Here is a 20,653-nt window from a genome sequence, read left to right as displayed (position 1 = left end):
CAGATCCTGGGCAGCTTTGCAGCCATTCAGGTTGATCTGCAGGAATCGGATGGTCAAGGAAGGGCCTTCTTTGGTCTCTTTCTCGCGGATGCGAGCGCCTCTTGGAATGTCTTACATCCGGAGCTTCCACTCCGGTGTTTGACACTCTCTCTGCGGCCACTGCCAGCACAGAGGAAACAGTGTGGGCTTCCCCGGCAGTCCGAGGCTTTATGTCCTGGCTGGCCGCAGTTGCGGCACATTCCAGATCTGTCCGTGGACTGACACGTTGCAGCCAGGTGCCCGTACTCCAGACAGCGGTAGCATCGTGTGAGGCTAGCCCGCTCCCGGACTCGGCACACAACCAGGCCAATCCTGAGCTTACCTCTATTCAGGAGCTCGGTGGTGTGTCGTCCATGAGGAAGCACACACCAGCACACCTGGGTGCCTCCAAACGAGGGTCGCAAACTCAGAACCCGGATGTGCTCCGTCCTATCCGGGTCAGCCTGTTTCACCAGGGCGTCCATAACGTCCCCGATAGTAACTCCTTCGTCAAGGTCCCGAATGGAGACCGTTGTAGTGGGGATCATACGACGCACGATCGTACCTTCCCCAGCAATCTCCTTGACGATCATTAAAAGGTTTGCCACGGATCTCTTGGCTTCCAGCAGAAGATCTCCTGACTTGGTGCGTCTGGCAGCTCTTACCTGAGGCGCATCAGGAGCGATCATCTTCGGATGTTTGGCCAATTTTCGGCAGATTTCCGCATAAGAGGCTGAATCTGTCGCCTTGACAATGACTGCCTCACTTTTGCATGGTCTGCCGACATTCCCTGTATTTTCGCGATTTTTTCCTTTATTTTTCTTCTTCGCGACTTTTTTCCACTCCCCATCTGTTGGTGGTGCCATCCGTTTCGCTTGAGCTGAGGTGGAAGGAAGACCCTCTAGCGGAGAGATGGCGGGGGATGGAAGGAGACTCTTTGCCTTGGGCATTTTATCTCTTTTTAGAGCCGGTTCTGGCGGTTTTGCAACTTTTGCTTTTTTGCCATGGATCGAGATGTTCAAGGGCACATTTTCCTTTCCCGTGATGGAAGTGGGAGACGCGGAAAGATCCTCCAAGTGCTCATCAATTAGTTGGAGGGAATTGGTGAGAGACACGATTCCCTCCTTCACAGGAAGATGAACATTTGTTCTCCCTCGGATAAAGATTTTGAGTTTCTCCAACTCAGCGCGATGTAGCGCAAGCAACTCTTTCAGCCGCGAAAAGCTTCCTGTAGCAGAAAATGCGGTGGGGGCCAGGTCGGCCACCCCCTCCGCACTGCGGTCACTGGCTGACGATGCCCGGGAGCCCGCTTGCTCACTCCCGACCACCGGTACTGGGCGTCCGACACCCTGCACCGTAACTGTAGATAGTGAATTTGACATAATCATACAGGTTGTGTCTGTTCTTAGTAGTCACCGAAGTGACGACAAGCCCCCCTACCACGACAAGGTGACAGACGCAGGGGGGAACCTAACCTAACCTAACCTAACCTAACCTAACCTAACCTAACCTAACCTAACCTAACCTAACCTAACCTAACCTAACCTAACCTAACCTAACCTAACCTAACCTAACCTAACCTAACCTAACCTAACCTAACCTAACCTAACCTAACCTAACCTAACCTAACCTAACCTAACCTAACCTAACCTAACCTAACCTAACCTAACCTAACCTAACCTAACCTAACCTAACCTAACCTAACCTAACCTAACCTAACCTAACCTAACCTAACCTAACCTAACCTAACCTAACCTAACCTAACCTAACCTAACCTAACCTAACCTAACCTAACCTAACCTAACCTAACCTAACCTAACCTAACCTAACCTAACCTAACCTAACCTAACCTAACCTAACCTAACCTAACCTAACCTAACCTAACCTAACCTAACCTAACCTAACCTAACCTAACCTAACCTAACCTAACCTAACCTAACCTAACCTAACCTAACCTAACCTAACCTAACCTAACCTAACCTAACCTAACCTAACCTAACCTAACCTAACCTAACCTAACCTAACCTAACCTAACCTAACCTAACCTAACCTAACCTAACCTAACCTAACCTAACCTAACCTAACCTAACCTAACCTAACCTAACCTAACCTAACCTAACCTAACCTAACCTAACCTAACCTAACCTAACCTAACCTAACCTAACCTAACCTAACCTAACCTAACCTAACCTAACCTAACCTAACCTAACCTAACCTAACCTAACCTAACCTAACCTAACCTAACCTAACCTAACCTAACCTAACCTAACCTAACCTAACCTAACCTAACCTAACCTAACCTAACCTAACCTAACCTAACCTAACCTAACCTAACCTAACCTAACCTAACCTAACCTAACCTAACCTAACCTAACCTAACCTAACCTAACCTAACCTAACCTAACCTAACCTAACCTAACCTAACCTAACCTAACCTAACCTAACCTAACCTAACCTAACCTAACCTAACCTAACCTAACCTAACCTAACCTAACCTAACCTAACCTAACCTAACCTAACCTAACCTAACCTAACCTAACCTAACCTAACCTAACCTCACCTCACCTAACCTAACCTCACCTCACCTAACCTAACCTAACCTAACCTCACCTAACCTAACCTAACCTAACCTAACCTTTGATGACCTTTTCCCTTCCGAACAACTTTTGCTGACCTTTGCCCCCATGACCTGACCTTTGCTGATCCGGCCTGACCTTTTCCCTCCTGATTTGATTCTTGCTGACGTGGCCTGACCTTTGCTGACTTTTGCCCTCCTGACCCTGACCTTTGCTGACTTTTTTCCTCCTGACCTGACCTTTTCTGACTTGACCCGACCTTACTTAACTGACCTTTGCCCTTCTGACCTGACTAGACTTGATATTTTCTGACCTGACCTTTGCTGATCCAACCTAATCTGACCTTTGCTAGAAGTAATACCTTATACTGATGACGATCCACTATTCACGGAAGAAGAGATAGAAGATATAATAACAAATATAAATTCGAGTAAGGCACCGGGAGAGGATCACTTCACCGCTGATATTTGCCTTCATTTTTTTAACGTGGATAGATCATTAGTAACAAGTTTGTATAATGCATGTCTTAGAATAAGTCATTTTCCAACTCGCTGGAAAATTGCAAAGATCATAGTTATACCAAAACCAGGAAAGGATGACTTACAAGATATCAGATCCTACAGACCGATTGGCCTCATTTCAGTGTTTGGTAAGGTGCTGGAAAAATTGATCATCAATAGAATAAACTGGAATTTTCATCGTCAAGGTAAGTTAAGTTCAAAACAATTTGGATTCACCCCTCAAAAATCTACGGAAGATGCTCTCAACGCTTCCGTCAAGATAATTAGAACGGCGCTGCATGATAAAAAAATATTAATAGCGATCTCACTCGACATCCGCGGAGCCTTCGATAATGCTTGGTGGCCATTCTTGATGTGCCAACTAAGTAGGAAAAGGTGCCCTCGAAACCTGTTTATGCTTGTAAAAAGTTACCATCACCAAAGAAGAGTTAAATTGTCACACTTTGATGCTGCACTTGAGAAAATCACGACCAAGGGGTGTGTTCAGGGATCCTCATGTGGACCAAGTTTTTGGAACTACATTGTAGATGATGTCCTTCAGAAGGATTTAGGCCGTGGAGTCGAACTGACTGCATTTGCAGATGACCTCCTATTAATAGTTGTAGAAGACAAAATAAATGAACTCGTAAAGAAAACGGAAGATGCTCTAGAGATTATTACAAAATGGGAATTAAAAGCCAAACTAAATTTTGCTGAAGAAAAAACAAATGCAATGTTCATTTCTAGAAGAAAAGACCAGCAGCCCATCATCCACATGAATGGAGTCCGGTTGGAATTCGTCGATCATTTTAAAGTTTTAGGTATAACCATAGACCGCCACCTGAATTGGTCTAAACATATTGACAATGTTTGTAAAAAAGCTGCGGCTATTACAAACAAACTTGTTCAGGCCGCTAAACCAACATGGGGTGCATCACCGGAGGTAATGCAGCAAATGTACGTAGGAGCGGTCGAGCCCCTGATTACATATGCTTCAAGTGTGTGGGTAGATGCGGTAAATAAAAAATATAACAGGAAGAAATTGGACTCCATTCAGAGACAAATTGCCATCAGGTCTTGCAAGGGCTATAGAACAATCTCCTTGGTGTCTGCTCAGGTTCTTAGCGGCTTCATGCCACTCGACCTTAGAATCAAGGAGCTTGCAGAAGCTTATGAGGTCAAGAAGAGTCTCACTCTGCAAGACTTGCCAACTGACAGGTTTTATCAGGGAACCGGAAATTTTTTCTCCCTTCCTCATCCTGCGGAGCGATACCAGATAGACTATGGATTCAATGACCAAACGCTGCCTGACATGAAAGAGAACGAATTGAGGATCTTCACTGATGGCAGTCTTTTAAATGGCAAAGTAGGTGCAGCATTTGTACCCTACGATGGCGTAAGAGAACTGCCTGCCAGGAAGTTGAAACTCGATCACTTTTGCTCAGTATTTCAGGCTGAAATATACGCTATTAGAGAATCTATAGCTTACGCTTTAAAAAAACCGCCTAATAGATGGAAACATATAACGATTTTGACAGACTGTAAATCATGTATTCACGCGATTGCGGATCGTAATTCGGTGAACCCAATGGTCATGAGTATACGAACTGATATCCAGATATTAAAAAATCGATCGCAAAATGTGTACATTGGCTGGATTCGAGGACACTGCGGAATAATTGGCAATGAAAGAGCTGACGAAAAGGCTCGGGAAGCAACATTAAAAAAAACAGTTCCTGATTTTGCTGACTTCCCAATAAGTTTTGCTAAGAGAAAAATAAGAAGCAGAACTTTACAGCTCTGGAATGATCGCTATTTAGCAGAACCCACAGGAAAGGTAACAAAAATGTTTTTTCCATCTATTTACCATGCTTTTGAATTTAGGAAACTGCAGCGTGCAGGATACGAACTCACACAAATCCTGACAGGACATGGCGGATTTATGAGTTATTTACACAGATTCAAAATATCTGAGATCAACACTTGCCCATGCGATGATGTTACTCTCCAAGATGTCTCCCATCTATTGATGCATTGCCCCTTTTTTAGTCTGCAGAGAATGCAACTGGAGGCGCGATGCAGAAGTCTAAATGAGGATTTACACGACGTGCATGTAGTGATTAGTCACAGGGACTTGTCAAGAGAGGTATCATTATACATGACAGATATAGTGAAGGCAATAAAAGGTATCAATGATAGCAGGACACCAAATGCCGAACACTGTTCAGGTGGATCGGAGGATCTGTTGACGAATGGCAACGGTCCGCCTTCTTCTGACGAGTTTTCTGTCCTTACCTCTTGAAACAGGTCACAGCCGAGACATCTTACTGATCCTTTTATAAAGTGACGAAATAAAGTTTTTCAGTAAAGTAAATATTTTTAAGTAAACAAGTTAATGGCTGTCGCTTTGAAGTGTATATTAACCTTGTACATTGCAAGCAAGGTATTGAATAATGCAACTTCATATATAAAAAAAAAAAAAAAAAATCTGACCTTTACTGAACATCTTTGTCTTTTTTTTTTATCTTTGTCTCATCTTTGTCTTTGATCTTTGTCTTTCTGACCTGACCTTTTTTGACCCGGCCTGACCTTTGCTGACTTTTTTCCTCCTGACCTGACCTTCGCCCTTCCGACCTGACCTTTTCTGACCTGACCCGACCTTACTTTACTGACCTTTGCTGACCTTTGCCCTTCTGACCTGACTAGACTTGATATTTTCTGACCTGACCTTTGCTGACCCAACCTAACCTGACCTTTGCTGACCACATTTGCTGACTTGACCTTTGCTGACCTGACCCAACCTGAATTTTACTGACGTTTGCGGACTCTTGCTTACCTTTGCTGACCTTTGCCCTTCCAACCTGACCTTTGCTGACCTGGCCCGACCTGAACTTTACTGACCTTTGCTAACCTTCCCTTCCTAACCTAGCCTGACCTTTGCTGACTTGACCAGACCTGACCTTTCCTCACCACATTTGTTGACTTGACCTTTGCTGACTTGACTCGACCTAAACTTTACTGACGTTCGCTGACTCTTGCAGACCTTTTCTGACCTTTGCTGACCTAGCCTCACCTGAACTTGACTGAACTTTGCTGACCTGACCTTTGCCGACCTGACCTGACCTGTCCTTTGCTGACCTGGCCGACCTGAACTATACTGACCTTTGCTGACCTGACCTTTGCCAACCTAGCCTGACCTTTGCTGACTTGACCTTTGCTGACAAAACCTTTGACCTTTGCTGGGCAAAAGTGCCCTCCTGACCAGACCTTTGCTGAATTTTCTCCTCCTGACTAGACTCGATATTTTCAACCCGACCTTTGCCAACCTAGCATGACCTTTGCTGACTTTTGCCCTCCTGACCAGACCTTTGCTGAATTTACTCCTCCTGACTAGACTCGATATTTTCTGACCTGACCTTTGCTGACTTATGCCCTTTTGACCTGACCTTTGCTGACTTTCGACCTCCTGACCTGACTAGACTCGACATTTTCTGACCTGACCTTTGCTGATCTGACCTGCACTTTGCTGACCTGTCCTGACCTGAACTTTACTGACCTTGCCAACCTGACCTTTGATGACCTTTGCTGACCTTTGCTGACCTGATCTTTGCCTTACTGACCTGACTCAGGTCAGCCTGATCTTTGTTCTCTTAAGTCTTATACGATCCCAGAAAACCCGGAAAATTTGGAAAACTCCGAAGTCTAGTACAATCCCGTGAAACTCTAGTCTTATTTAATCCTGGATAAATCCAGAAAAATCCGGAAAAATCCGGAAAATTCCGAAGTTTATTACAATTCAGGAAAACCCCGGAAAAATCGATGAAAATCTGGAAATCAAAAATGAGGAATAAAAAAAAAATAACCCTAATTTTCAAATTTAATAGCTTGTAGTTAGTCGTTAGTTAACGAATCTCTAGAGATTACCGAATTTTTGTACTATACATATGTAATCTACAATATTAAACTTACAAATAATACAAAAAACCTATTTTCTTTATTTTGCTTTAATTTAATTTTAATATTTTTTCAGAGCGTGTTTACACTATCAAAAAAGTTGATTTTTTTGAAGAATGGGTTAAACATGTTAAAGATGACAGAAACTCAAAATGATTTTTTATGCTGTCATCAAAATGTAATATAAACAGTGCTGTTGATGAGTCCATAAAACAAATCATATTTCAATAAGCGAGTATATCACAAAAAATGGACGAAAAATGGAGAACATGTAATTCTAAAAGGGAAAGGTTTCTAAAAAACCACGGGACCTGGTTAAACGGCTAGGATCTTCAGTTTTGTGTTCATTTTTACCCTTCGGAGGCTTTCACATCATCACAACCACTATTTGATGCTAGTCGGTCTATTGGCAGACCCAGGAGGAACTTCGAGGAATCATCATTGAAGTAAAAAAAAAAGAAAAATCAAAGACCTCGTGGAATCGCGAAGTGTTTGTGAATTGACAACAGCAGCGGAACCGGCAGTTCGTTTGTCGGGCCAACGAAACCATGTTTATGTGATAAAAGATATTTTCGATAAAAAAAGAATTGGGACAGTAAAAAAAAGTGCAGTTAGCGGATAGCAAGCAGTTAAGCCGTGACAAAGCGTTAGCCTATTATATAGATTCAAAGTCTACGAGTCACTCTTACAAACAGACAAGAAAGTGGTCATTGAAAGCAGGACATCAAGTGTTTCCATCGGAAATGATATGAAAATAGTAAGTAAGTCCAAAAAATCTTGTTGTCTTACCGAGGACCACATTTTGGTAACCAAAACGCGTGCCGAAATTAATTTACAGGCAGTTTTAGATAAAATTTCCGAACGTTTAATTTAAGCACAAAGTGAAGTCATCAATAGTGTGCTCCCAGTTTCGTCATTCACACTTATCAGTAAGTGGGGATGTGATAGTAGTTCCAGTCATAGCACATATAAACAGAAATTGGAGAATATGGAAGACACAGATGAGATTTTATTTGTTTATTTATTTGTTCCGGTAAAATTATATGAGTTACAAATGCCGTTTTCTTCCATATGAACATAACGCGATGCGGGAACGAAATGTGTATGTGTGGGTTTTATTTCAGTTGTAATTGCGCGTGTATGTGTAAGCTAGTAGGCAGTGCTTTTTGAACGTTGGTAGGTAAATTGTTTTAGAAAGATCAAACGAATACGTAGTAACGTGAAAAAATGTCAGTAGACATCTAGCGTTTTTTTCGATTATTATTTAATAAAAGACGGTCATGTCGAATGAATAACCTCAAATTGGTTTCTATTATAATTTTACAATCGAGAGTATTTTTATTTAGCGTTTATTTTTTTTTTTTAAAAAGATATTTTTTTTTAACTTATTGATTTGCTAGCTTTAGCTTTAGCTTGATTTGTTAGTTATTTATAAGTCGGTATCTTGGAGAATCACTTGCAATTATCTAGTAGTGCATTTACGAGAATATCAAATAGAGCCCAAACTGATTTAATTTTGAGTGTAGCAACCGTAATAAATGAAAATTTAAAAATATTTAATAGAAGGATTTTGTAGCAGTACATTATATAAATTATATTAAAAATGAGTAATATATTGCATAAATTTAGCATTTATTTCGATATTTGATGTAGCTTAGGTAATTTCAATATTAACTACCTACAGCATAGTGATTCAAACTAATGTGACTAGTGAAGGAAACTGTTTGGTAAGGTTGATTAGGTACTTATACTATATAAAACGTACTTTTACTACTCTAGTTGAAAACTCTTTGCACGCGACTGTGTATATCAGTAGCGAGCGATGAGTTTTTAAATTGGTAAACTATGAAAATTCTGATAAAATGTCCATTTCGGTAGTATGGCATACAAAAAACAAGTCTATTTTATATTTAATAAATAATTCCTAACAAATGGCTCCAGCGGCTAATAGTTTCAGTAAAAATATTTCGTAATGTAGCACAAACATTTGATTTAAAAAATACAATTTAAAAAAACATAATTGCAAAAAAAAATGGAAACCCTGTGGACACGAACCCCCGCCCCCATCATTACAATGCATCGACCCAACCGCGCAGCTATTTCGCGTTTTAGGCTAAGTGTTGAAAAAGTAATGAATAAACTGGATAATTCATTAGCGCACCAGTGCATCTTTGGTTAAGTCAGACTATTATCACTTGTCTTGAAATAAAACACTATTTCTTAATAAATGATAATAATTAAATAATTAAAAAGTATTCCTTACCGAGTACGATAGTTCACCAAACAAAACATAAATTACGTTTTAAGAATCATTGTTTCATCGACTTTTATATCACATTATTATTCCTAAAACGACATAAGTTATACATATTATATTCTTCATGTATATATTTTCTTAACACTAGTAACGTTTTTATCATAAGAACCTACAATATTCAACTGTCATCGTATGCACAAAAACGAATTACAATCAAAAAATAATTAGCGAATCTTTGTTTTTTTAAAACCCACTTAAGGATTTATACTATATTATGGATTAAAATATCAATATACTAATTTATTTTAAAGCAAATTTACTTTCAAACCACCGAAACATAAGTATGAACAATTACTGTCAATTACTTACTTATTATTGTAACTTTCGTGTTAAGACATGCAAAATATATTCGTTATATCTTTCTCACACATAACGAGTGCGTATATTGTCACCTCCCTTAGACTGTCGTAAGTCAAATTGATGTATTTTAAAGAATTCTAGCCCTTATGAAAAAGTATTGAAAGACTAAATTGCATTAATGAAAGCTGCAAGATTTTACTGTAATCGCAAGTGTAATTTTTCGAACGAGATTCTAAAGTTTTAGGTTGAAGACGTATTTGAATTAGTGATTTTAAAGTGAGCAGAGTAATCTCGTGTAATCCAGTAGTAATAATTTTGGCCAATAGAGGCGCAACTGGTCGCTGTATGGAATAAAGGAATATATAAATTTACTTACCCAAGAAAAGTAATATATTTTTTTGGTGATGTGTTTTTTCCTAATAATACTACAGTATTATAAAACATTACTTACGATGTCAAAAAAATATGGTAAGCTGCATGTAATCGATTATAAAGAGCATTCGCTTCTGGTGTATATGTATGTAAATGTATGTTTATGAAATAAAATTGCCATGATAAAATAATATTAAACGATCAAGTAACACACGCGCATTCTCCATAATTGTATCCATTAAAATACAAACAATGAAACTAATCGATAAAAATTAACTGCCGGGAATTTCCGCTTTCAGAAAATCACTCAATTACCCCCGGGCCCGGAGACATAGCTGTCGATGGAACTACCAACCAGCGGCCTCTGTTATAGTTTTAGTTAAATTTAAATACATGTAATTCAAAAACATTTTCACTATGAAACTTCATAAAAATATATATTTTACATTAGTTTTTATCATATACGAATGTTCGAATAAACAAACCTTATATTCTTATAATTGTTATTACCTTATACTTGATGATGATGATGATGATTTTAATTTAAATTTGTTTATTTCCGTAATTATATAAACTCATGATTTACAACCCCTGCTTGCACTTGTATATAACATAGAAATTTGTTCAGTCTCCCCACAGTCTACGATGCTAGTCACGACGAAACCCGGTCACTGGTAAAAAAAAATATAAATAAAAGTGGAATAAAACTATATACGGATTTTTATTATTATAATTTAACTATTACTGTTACTGTTACTTTTTTCTGTTACCACTTCTTTTACTGCTTTTGTTACAGTTGCTGTTGTGTAAAAGTTACTGTTATTGCTACTGTGACTGTTACTTGTACTGTTAATGCTACTGTTACCTAAATTGTCCTTGGCCGATGAAGTTTTACGTTTAACAGTAGCTTTTTCAATGTGGAACATCTGCATATTATAAGACCTTTTTTAGTATTTAAAAGTAAAATTTTCACTCCTGTATCCTGATTAAACTCGTGATTTGAATTTATAAAAGGATTAGCAAACTCTGAATTGTTTTAAATTATTTCGACATCTGATGTGTTAACCAATGTTTCTTTTTTGGGTGATACCGTGTGTGATGGATTTGTTCCGACGTTTCGGCTACCATTGCCATCTTCAGGGTAAACTGTAGATTTGTGAATGTTTCACCACCGAATCACTTCTGCGCTAGACTTTTTTTGTCAGACTCAGACGATACAGATAAAGCTTGGCTTTGGCGACGACTGTTAAAGCTGTCTTTGAGGACTTTTATATGTCAACTTAATTTCTCATTTATTTTATTTAAGGCACGTATCTTATTCAGTAAATATTTTAACTTTTAGAGAATTTGCGTAGTGCCACTGTCGCAGTAAGCAAAAATCGTCTTTTAATTATGCCTCAATAGCAAAACAACGCCGATCTTTTAACCAAGGTTTTTATGTTATAATTAAAACAGTAACTTTTTATTCAAACATTATACTAATTTACAATTTTTATAGCTCTTTTAAGTATGTAATATTACATGAAGGTTGTGTATATACACAACCGGACAACTGTATAATGATATATCTCGAGGCGCAAGCGGGGGAGGGGTGGGGAGTTTTGAGTAAAGATTAAGTACCGCATCTAGAGCACATGTACAAACAAACAATCAGAATGGTTATGAAACATTTTATGTTTATCAGCAATTTTGGTCTAATATATCCGGGCTAATATTAGGGCTTTCACAAACACTAAAGAGTGTGAAAAATCCTTAATAAATCCTTATGTAGAGTATTTTAAATCCGATATTTCTTCTGAGTGATAATACCATAATATTGTTAAGTTGTAATAAATAACTATATTATTTGAATAACAAAAACATAGAATAAATAACCAACATTTTTATTTATTAAGTATTTCATTGATTAAAAATATACATGATTTTCTTATAAGGTATTCCTCATAGGGAAATACCGTGCTTACATTTTAGATTTTTTTTAAAAACATTGAATAAGTTTTATCAAATTCTATAAATTAACTATTAAATTCGGAAAATTAAATACATTACATACATTTTCCATGTTTTTCGACTAATAACCGTTTTTAATTTGATAAAAATATGAACAGTTGGAATAATTATAAGCCTTTATATAACATTACATTATTAATAACAATTTCAATTAGTTGCTCTGAAAACAACACTAAAATTAACGTCAAATATAAACATTTTAATTTTAAACAATATTACATAAGGTGTGCAAATGAACAACAGATACCGTAGCCAACAGTGGTCCGATACAGATCGGTACAACAAATATCATTTATGTATTTATTATGAATACTTGATGTTCCGGGCGCGCATACCTTTTTGTAAAATTATATAAATAAATAAGTATAAATGAATGGATACATTTATGATAGCTATTTATGATACCCCGGTATTTGTAAGGCCCTCAATTAAGACAAAAGATTCGCTTTCGGGCCTGGCCTCAGCGACACCGGGGGCAATATAGCCAATAAAACACCTTTGTTAATGTAAACTGTAAAAACCATATTTTTTGTTAGGCCCTAAATTGATCCACTGTGTTGCGCGCGTTGCAGCTATGTGCGCCACTATTTATGAAACCTGCGGCCTGCAAAACTTTTCTGCGCATTTTTCGATCTGCAAAAAGCATTTGATAGAGTTGACAGAGAGAAATTGTGGAAGGTTTTATCGGAGTATGAAGTGAATGGTAACCTGACAAGGGCTATTGCGTCTCTACACAAGGACAGCAAAGCATATGTAAAGGTGAATGGGTCATTCACATCGTGGTTTAACATTCCTAAAGAAGTCAAACAGGGATGTGTAATGTCACCATGGTTGTTGTTGAACATGTTGATATACATCGATAACTGTATAAAAGAACTGAAAGATTTAAGAATGGGAGCAAAAATGAGTGGTATAATTGTTAACTGTCTTCTGTATGCGGATGATGCCGTGCTTCTTGCTAGCAGCAAAGAAGACCTGCAATTCTTGGTAACAATAATCTTCGATGTATGCAAGAAAAGCCATTTGCTTATGAATGTTGATAAATCGAAAGTGATGGTTTTTGAAAGGAATGAAAATATGCCAGCCGGTGCAGCGTTACGGCTAGTTTCACTGAGTTTGACACGCACTGCATTATAATGTGTGTATTTTTGAAGAATAAAGTTAGTTGAGATCCTAACCCTGAACAGGTGTATTACTTCTAAGCCCTTTTTGCTACCACTCATCGCTCTTCGCTTCGCCCTGCCAACTGACTGTCTTTGTCTCTCTTGACTACTTGGACCGGATAGAAAGTCCTTTTCAGGGCTGTTGAGGTTGACTTACAAAACAAAGAATTTGGATTTATTTGTGCAATATTTATATGTGGTTACAAAAAAGGGATTTTTAACGACGGTTGTGCATCAAATAATAGTGCTAAGAGTTTATGTTGTTGATGTTTGTAAATGTAACATAAATTTCAATCTTATTAAATGTAACTCGGATGATTTTAAATATTATTGATTCCTACCCAGAAAGTTTAACAAGCTAGAAAGATGAAAGATGCTTCAGACCATAAAAAAAAATATGAACCTATAATGTTGAAAATCAAATCATAACATAGATAAAGACTGAATCTCTAACATGAAAGACTCAAATGACGGAATGCAATGCAACAAAAATGATATTACCAAAATCATACAAGATTTTTAAACTGATCTCTATGAAAAGAAGACTCCTAGACTACAACATTTAAACTTTGACATAATCCGTTAGAGTTGCTGAATAAAAAAAAGCCTTACGAGCTAAGAAGTGAAAGTGGCCTTTCAACTTAAAAGTGGCAAAAGTCCAGGAAACGACAGTGTGACGGGAGAAATGTTGAAGGAAGGTGGAACTCCGTTGGTAGATGCAATATGTTCAACAATTGTATGGATGAAGCCCAAATTCCCACAATATCTAGAAATTACTGCATATATGATTAGTTTATTTGAAAAGAGTGAAGAAAACTACAGTTCAATAAGTCTTTTAAGTAGCACGTACAATCTTTTGATCAAAATCAAAACTTTGCTTTAACTTTGCTTAAGCAAAGTTTGGCATTAAATATGAAATACGTGTTGTTCCGAACGCGCATAAGTAGTCGGAAAATGATATCAATAAATAAATTTATATGAGTAAATAAATATGAAAGCTAGATACCCCAGTATTTGTTAGCTGAGTGCTAGGCCCTCAATTATGACAAATGGTTTACTTTCGGGCCTTGTCTCAGCAATACCGGAGGCAATATAGCCTATCGAAAATTTGGTTAATGTAAACCAAATTAACTTGGATCACTGCGTTGTCCAGATTTCGTCTGGACATGGTGAGTTTAGGTCAAAATTATATGACCTCGCACTAGTAAGAGATCCTGAATGTACTTGCGGGGAGCCCCGTCAGACGGCTGAACATATCCTATGGCATTGCCCGATTTTAGATACTGAAAGGGGAAACATGCTGAACGGCTTGACAGAGGTGACAAGGCCGGTGAGGAATTCTAGCTTATTGGCTAATCCAACTAACGTTAAAGCATTTTTTCATTTTGTGAGCGAATGGGTAGAAAAATGGAAGGAACTGAGTAAAGGTCTACCATGAGTACTAAATCAGTTTTTAAAAAAAAGATACATACTTGGCATTGGTTGTCTAAACTAAACTCTTGTCCGTCTGTGTTGTTCTTGTCCCATAGAAGGGAAATGGTAAATTACAAATCTAACTATTTAGACTAACTCAAGAGAACCACGCGCCGACCATGCTCTAGGTTCCGGAAGGTTCCGGGTTCAATTCCCGGTGAGAACACAAAAATTAAAATGTGATTTTTCTCAAGCCTCGGTGCTTTGTGATGTAATTCACCACTGTAATTAGGCCTCCTGGCCTGTTGTGGTGCAAAAAAAATAAATTTGATGTTCCTCTGTGATTTGTTATAGATACGTATTGTTTTTCTTCTGTTGATTGAGTGCATGTTGTATAGGGCAAATTATTCTAATGTTTCCTATATGTACTTGGGTTTCGTGTCGTTGATTGATTTGTTTGTATTACTACGTTCTTCTTCCTTTCCGATGCGGGATCTGGAGCGTGCGGCCGCGGTCTCAATTTGGAACTAACACTGTATTCCTCTACTGTCATACTGGGAAATTAGAAAAAGGTGATTGTGCTGATCATGTGTATTTGATTGATCACAAACTGACAATACTGCAGTGAGGGGTACAATGAAAGTTTTTAAAGTTTATTTGTTTTGTTATTTTCACGGTTTGATTGTAAAGAAACATGAAATTTTCGCTTAGTTATTTTTTTAAATATTGATATTGATATGCGAAACTGAAGAAAGACTCAAGTCTTTATGAACAGTTTCGGAAAAGGGGTGGATGCTTTCAAACTATATTTGTAAAAAGGACCGTTGTAATGTGTATGATATGTTGCGTTCACCGCAGCTATTGGTGTAATGATTTCGAGTGATGGGAGTAGTACAACCCCCGCCGTTCTATTCCAGCCGGCGCAGCATTAATGAGTTCCTAATTATGAACAGTGAACAAGTGTTTTACTTCGTTTCTCCGCCTTGTGTGCTCCCGCTCATTGTTCTTTGCTTTGTCCTGCCAGCTGACTGCCTTTGCCTCCCTAAACCACTTGAACCGGGTGGAAAGTCCTTTTCAGGGCTATTGAGGTTGACTCGCAAGTAGCGCAGTCATGCACCTTTCTTTTGAATTATTTGGAAGGGTGATATCCCGTTTACGCTGGGAGACCTGATTGCAGCAGACGCGGATGACAAACCAGGGGCCTCATTCGTTTTAAGAATCGTATGCGACTTCCGTAATTTGACGAGTGACAACATTCTTGAATATATACACATATATTTTTTTTAAATTTAAATTTCACTGATAAACCCTTACGGGTTACATACATTTAACAAAATATTTTCACATTTAAAATTCACATTCTACTGTTAATAATAATATTTCTAACATCTTTTGTAAATGTTGTCTGAGTCTTTTGTTTAGTTTTGTCTGGTAGTTTATTGTATAATTTCAGTCCATGGTTTATAAGTCTCGATTGTCCATTTCTCGTTTTAAAAGATTGTATATAATATTTTTCTGATATTCTCGTATTGTGTTCATGTTTACTACAGTTTTTTTCAAGTTTTAATTCTTCGTCTACAATTACATCAGTGGCTAATTTATGAATAATCTTTAAAGATTCTAGTTTAAAGAGTTCAGTTACATTTAATTGTTTAGTTCGTTCAAAAAGTTCTTTAGTTGCTGTTAGATAGGGAAGGTCATATACTAACTTTAATATTTTATTTTGCTGTCTTTGTAGTCTGTTTATGTCATTTTGATTTCCTGTTCCTCATAGTAGTTGCATATAACATATTTTAGTTTTTACATAGGCTTCATACATTAAATTTTTTTCCTTTGTTGGAACAAAGTTTTTGATTTTAAAAAATAGACTCAATAAAGTCGCCACTTTGCTAATTAAATTGTTGATATGAATTGTCCATGTCAATTGTCTGTCTGTTGTTAGTCCTAAGTACTTTGTGACATTTTTTTCTAGATTCAAAATGGATAATATTGCATTTTTTTTCATTAAGTGTAAGTAAGTTTGTGTTTGTCCATTTAGTCAATATAGTAAGGTCTTCGTTTATGTCATAGTTTGTTAATACGTCTGTTATGAACATACGAATTAATGAACATACAAATGAAGTCGATTGAAAACCAATCGACATTATCTCGAGTGCTCCAAAGCACTCGATATTGACAATCGAATGCGACATCGTAACTTCAGCTGTCAAACTTCCTTCTTTTAAAACGCTCTGCATTCATGTTTGAATGACAAGTAAGTATTTTTGACGTATTTTAACTTAAAATTTACAACGCTTATCAGTGTAATGATGATGGCGTATCAACAAATGTGCAACAAATATAACTGTACTCAATTTTTATCCATTATCAAACGAAGTTTCACTAGTGTTTCAAGAAACACGATTTCAAAATTATTTTATCGCTCGTCAATGTCAAAATACGTATTTGAAGTATATATTATACAATCTGTTTTTAAAATCCATTCAATGAAATTGAAATATTTCTAATATCATCTAGATGTGTGTTATGTCAAAGGCAAATAATAATTATCAATGCAAAAATTTGCCGGTTGATGCCGCCCGTCAATTAATAAATGCGTTTGTAGTGTCTACAGTCGATTATTGTAATGGTATCTATGCAGGTCTACCAATGAACAAAATGACTCGCCTACAATCTGTATTGAATGCCGCAGCGAGACTTATTTTCGGAATCTCTAAGTTCAGTCATATCACTCCACTACTTCGGGAACTACACTGGCTACGTTTTCCACAGAGGGTCGAATACAAACTCTGTTGGCTTATGTATAAGTCACTGCACAACTCGGCTCCGGAATATCTAAGCGAACTATGCATTCCAGATGAACTAGCTGACAGGCGTCTCACGCTTAGATCAGCTACGTCTACGGCGAGAGGAAAAGTTATTATACCTCTACGCAAACAGCGCACTAAATTTGGTGAGCGCGCATTTGCGGTCGCAGGCCCTATGGCATGGAATGCTCTCCCAGCAGAGGTGCGAGGCTGTGAAAGTGAAGTGATGTTTCGGAAAAAACTTAAAACCCACTTGTTCTCTAAATCATTTAAATAAATCCGTAGCACGTGACAACAAAATAAATTATTTTAATCAAATTACAAATTTAAAGCTTCAATTAAATTAACTTAACAGTAGAATCACCATGTAAAGCGCCCTTGAGGTATTTTATTACGAAAATGGCGCTATATAAGTTATCCACAATAAATAAATAAATAAAGTTGCACTGTTTCAGCAAAACATTTTTTTTTTTTTCATAATATTCTTAATATTCAATTGAAGAAGTCTGACAAGAAACAATAAACGTTTACGTGTGGCAGGAAAGCCATAGATAAATACGGATTAGTTAGTGTTGCCTCTTTCTCATTCGTCCTTGTAATTCAGTTGTTGGAGGATTTTCAAGAATAGCATTATTTCAAAGCAATCGAGATGCACAATCGACTATCATCTATACTATATCGAGTGGGTGACAAAATGTCACATCTTACCAGCATAAGGCTCCAGAATGTTTTGGTAATGCGTACATTACTCGAGTAATAATATTAAAACCATTTTTTTAATTAATATTATTCAATAGTACATTTTTAAAATGTTAGATAGAGACCAATTTCTAATTGTCAACCACAACTTTATAGTGATAGTATTGTGTTATCACAAGATACTCCAACAGCTATCTGATACTGAGAGAAGGATCCAGCACTGTGGTGGCGTCAAGGCAATACTTTTACGTTGGTAAATAGGTTTATTACCTTTTGCCGGCATCATGGAAAAGCGGTAGTGTTGTCAGGTTGAGAAAAGTGTTGACCTTGTTCATTTATCACATTAGTCATAGGGAGTCAGAGAGGTTGATACATGCCGTGGATTGGAAACTCTTACTGGATGATGAATACAAAATATTTAAAAAACAAATTATAACTAAAAGTTTTGCCTATATTGAGTAAAATTTGTGTATCCTTTATTAGTACATAAATGTATATGTATCCTGATATCAGGAGCGTGCGGTGAGGTTTTCGATTAGTGAAGCAGTCACTTGGTAATACATACATTGGTAAAATTTGTGAATACTTGACCTCGACGCGTTTACCCGCTATATGGCCGGCCCTCCGAGCACGGAAACCGAGTGCGTGTTAACGCGCTTATGGCACTTAACTATTTAAACTTGTAGTAATATACGTATCATTAAACATGAGACTTTTTTAAAAACCATTATTTTGTTATTATAAATGAATTGACCCAGTAGTTACGCTCAGTCATCGGCGTCCAGGTCCGCCAGCTCAGCCTGCAATCGAGCCTTGTTCCGGCAGCACGCTGTGAGGCACAGCAAGCGGAGCGCCAGCCGGAACTGCGGACTCATAGCCAGGAGGATAAACAACTTCCATAGGGAATTCAGAACCCCAATCCACACCACGCCGAAATGCAACAATGGCAGCTGCAGCTCGGCGCCGATCACGTACTCGTAGAACCGCACTCCCGCGTACGGGGTCCAACTGAGCCAAAACACCGCAACGAGGGCAAAACTGGTCATGTGGCTCGGGTTAGCCAGGTTTTCCGCCAGCGCGGTGGCGTACTCCTTGTCGTGGATAGGCACCCCGCTGCGAAGCCGTCGCATCATGGAGAAGATGTACAGGTAGTTGTACACTATGGAGATGACGCTCGGCCCCAACACCAGAATGGCCAGCGTGATGGTGTACGCCGCCATGTTTCCCCAGTCAAGCATGCAGATGAAGGAGTGCCGGTCGAACAGCGGCTGCGAGAAGCCCAGAAGAGGGGGGCAGCACAGCATCGCCGCCGATACCCACGTGAACACCATCCAGCATTGACAGCGCGTGCGCGTTTGTACCTGTAAGAAAAATCCCCTTCATTTCTTGGAACGAAACATTGAGACGTCACAGGAGTTTACATATTTTTATTGGCAGTGCTTAGTATGATAAAGAATCAGTTCAAATTATACGATAGATACTAATGTTTATTGTAAATGCAACTTAAAATTAACATCAATAACATTCACTAAAAGCTGTAACAATCATTCCGCTCACCTGTGCCACTCAATCATTATCTATCACGCTACATCTTTAAAACACGGATGCATAAAATAAATTATTAGAACTGTTAATAAAGTTTCGGTTACTTACGTTTAAAACGTGCTGTCGGTGTCCAAAGAAGGAAAGAAAGAAATACACAAATAAATAATATACCTCATTAGGGGTTATGTTTAGTGATATCGCAACAATGGTGGAGTACTCACGGTCTCGTATCGCAGGGGTTTCCTGACGGCGAGGTACCGGTCGACGGAGATCCACATGAATGTGTAGACGGACACGGCCCAGAGAGTGACCTCAAGGTAGCCCACGAGGCGGCACAGAACGTCACCATAAGGCCAGCGACCCGAGAGCGCGGGGTAGGCGGACAGCGGCACGACGAGCGCGCCGCACAGCAGGTCGGCGGCCGCCAGCGATAGCAGATAGTAGTTGATCACTTCTCTGCCGAGACCTGCGGATGCGGAAAACACGTACACATTCACAGTATTACACTACTCGCCATTCTGGATGTAAATATTGCTAAGCAACGTTCTCAAACCGGTCCATAACCAAGCGATATTCAAAATATAAATGAAAAAAATGTGGCCGTCGCTATCAAAAAAATAATTAATACTAATTCTCTCAGTCCAGATTAAATTCCATCATTTTTCCTTAAAGGTTGTGTGCAACTAATAAAAGAACCACTCTGTTTTTTTATATAATATTTCTATTAATACGGGGGTCTTCCCGGAAATATGAAAGGCGTCAAAAGTATTTTTGATATACGAGTATAAGAGTTGATCTAAGTGACCTTATATAATTCCATAGTCCAAGATGCAAAACCTTGAGGGACACGTTATGGAATTGGTAAATGATGAAATAACTCCTTTAGGTGAGGCTGATTGACTGCAGTTTCTAATGTAGCAACATATCCAACAATATAAATTCCCGCGTATACCAATATTTCAAACCTTGCGAAGCAAGA

General features: G+C 38.2%; 1 protein-coding gene across 1 annotated transcript in view; it reads right to left on the bottom strand.

The window, feature by feature from the left end:
• Positions 1-11,901: 11,901 nt before the first annotated feature.
• LOC148283210 (melatonin receptor pdcr-1-like) overlaps positions 11,902-20,653 on the bottom strand; it is a 29,185-nt gene continuing 20,433 nt past the window's right edge. Inside the window, exons 3-5 of the mRNA XM_088223901.1 lie at positions 19,896-20,140; positions 19,783-19,794; positions 11,902-19,490 (exon numbers count right to left, since the gene is read on the bottom strand). Of these exons, the coding sequence (XP_088080027.1) occupies positions 18,897-19,490; positions 19,783-19,794; positions 19,896-20,140 (851 nt within the window). The 3' untranslated portion in view covers positions 11,902-18,896. The remainder of the gene's footprint in view (positions 19,491-19,782; positions 19,795-19,895; positions 20,141-20,653) is intronic.

This window comes from Micrasema longulum, unplaced genomic scaffold, assembly GCF_059751315.1.
Source record: "Micrasema longulum isolate JH-2025_06_02 unplaced genomic scaffold, ASM5975131v1 h1tg000253l, whole genome shotgun sequence".
Classification (NCBI taxonomy): Eukaryota; Metazoa; Arthropoda; class Insecta; order Trichoptera; family Brachycentridae; genus Micrasema; species Micrasema longulum.
This window is presented reverse-complemented; position numbering and strand designations above follow the sequence as displayed.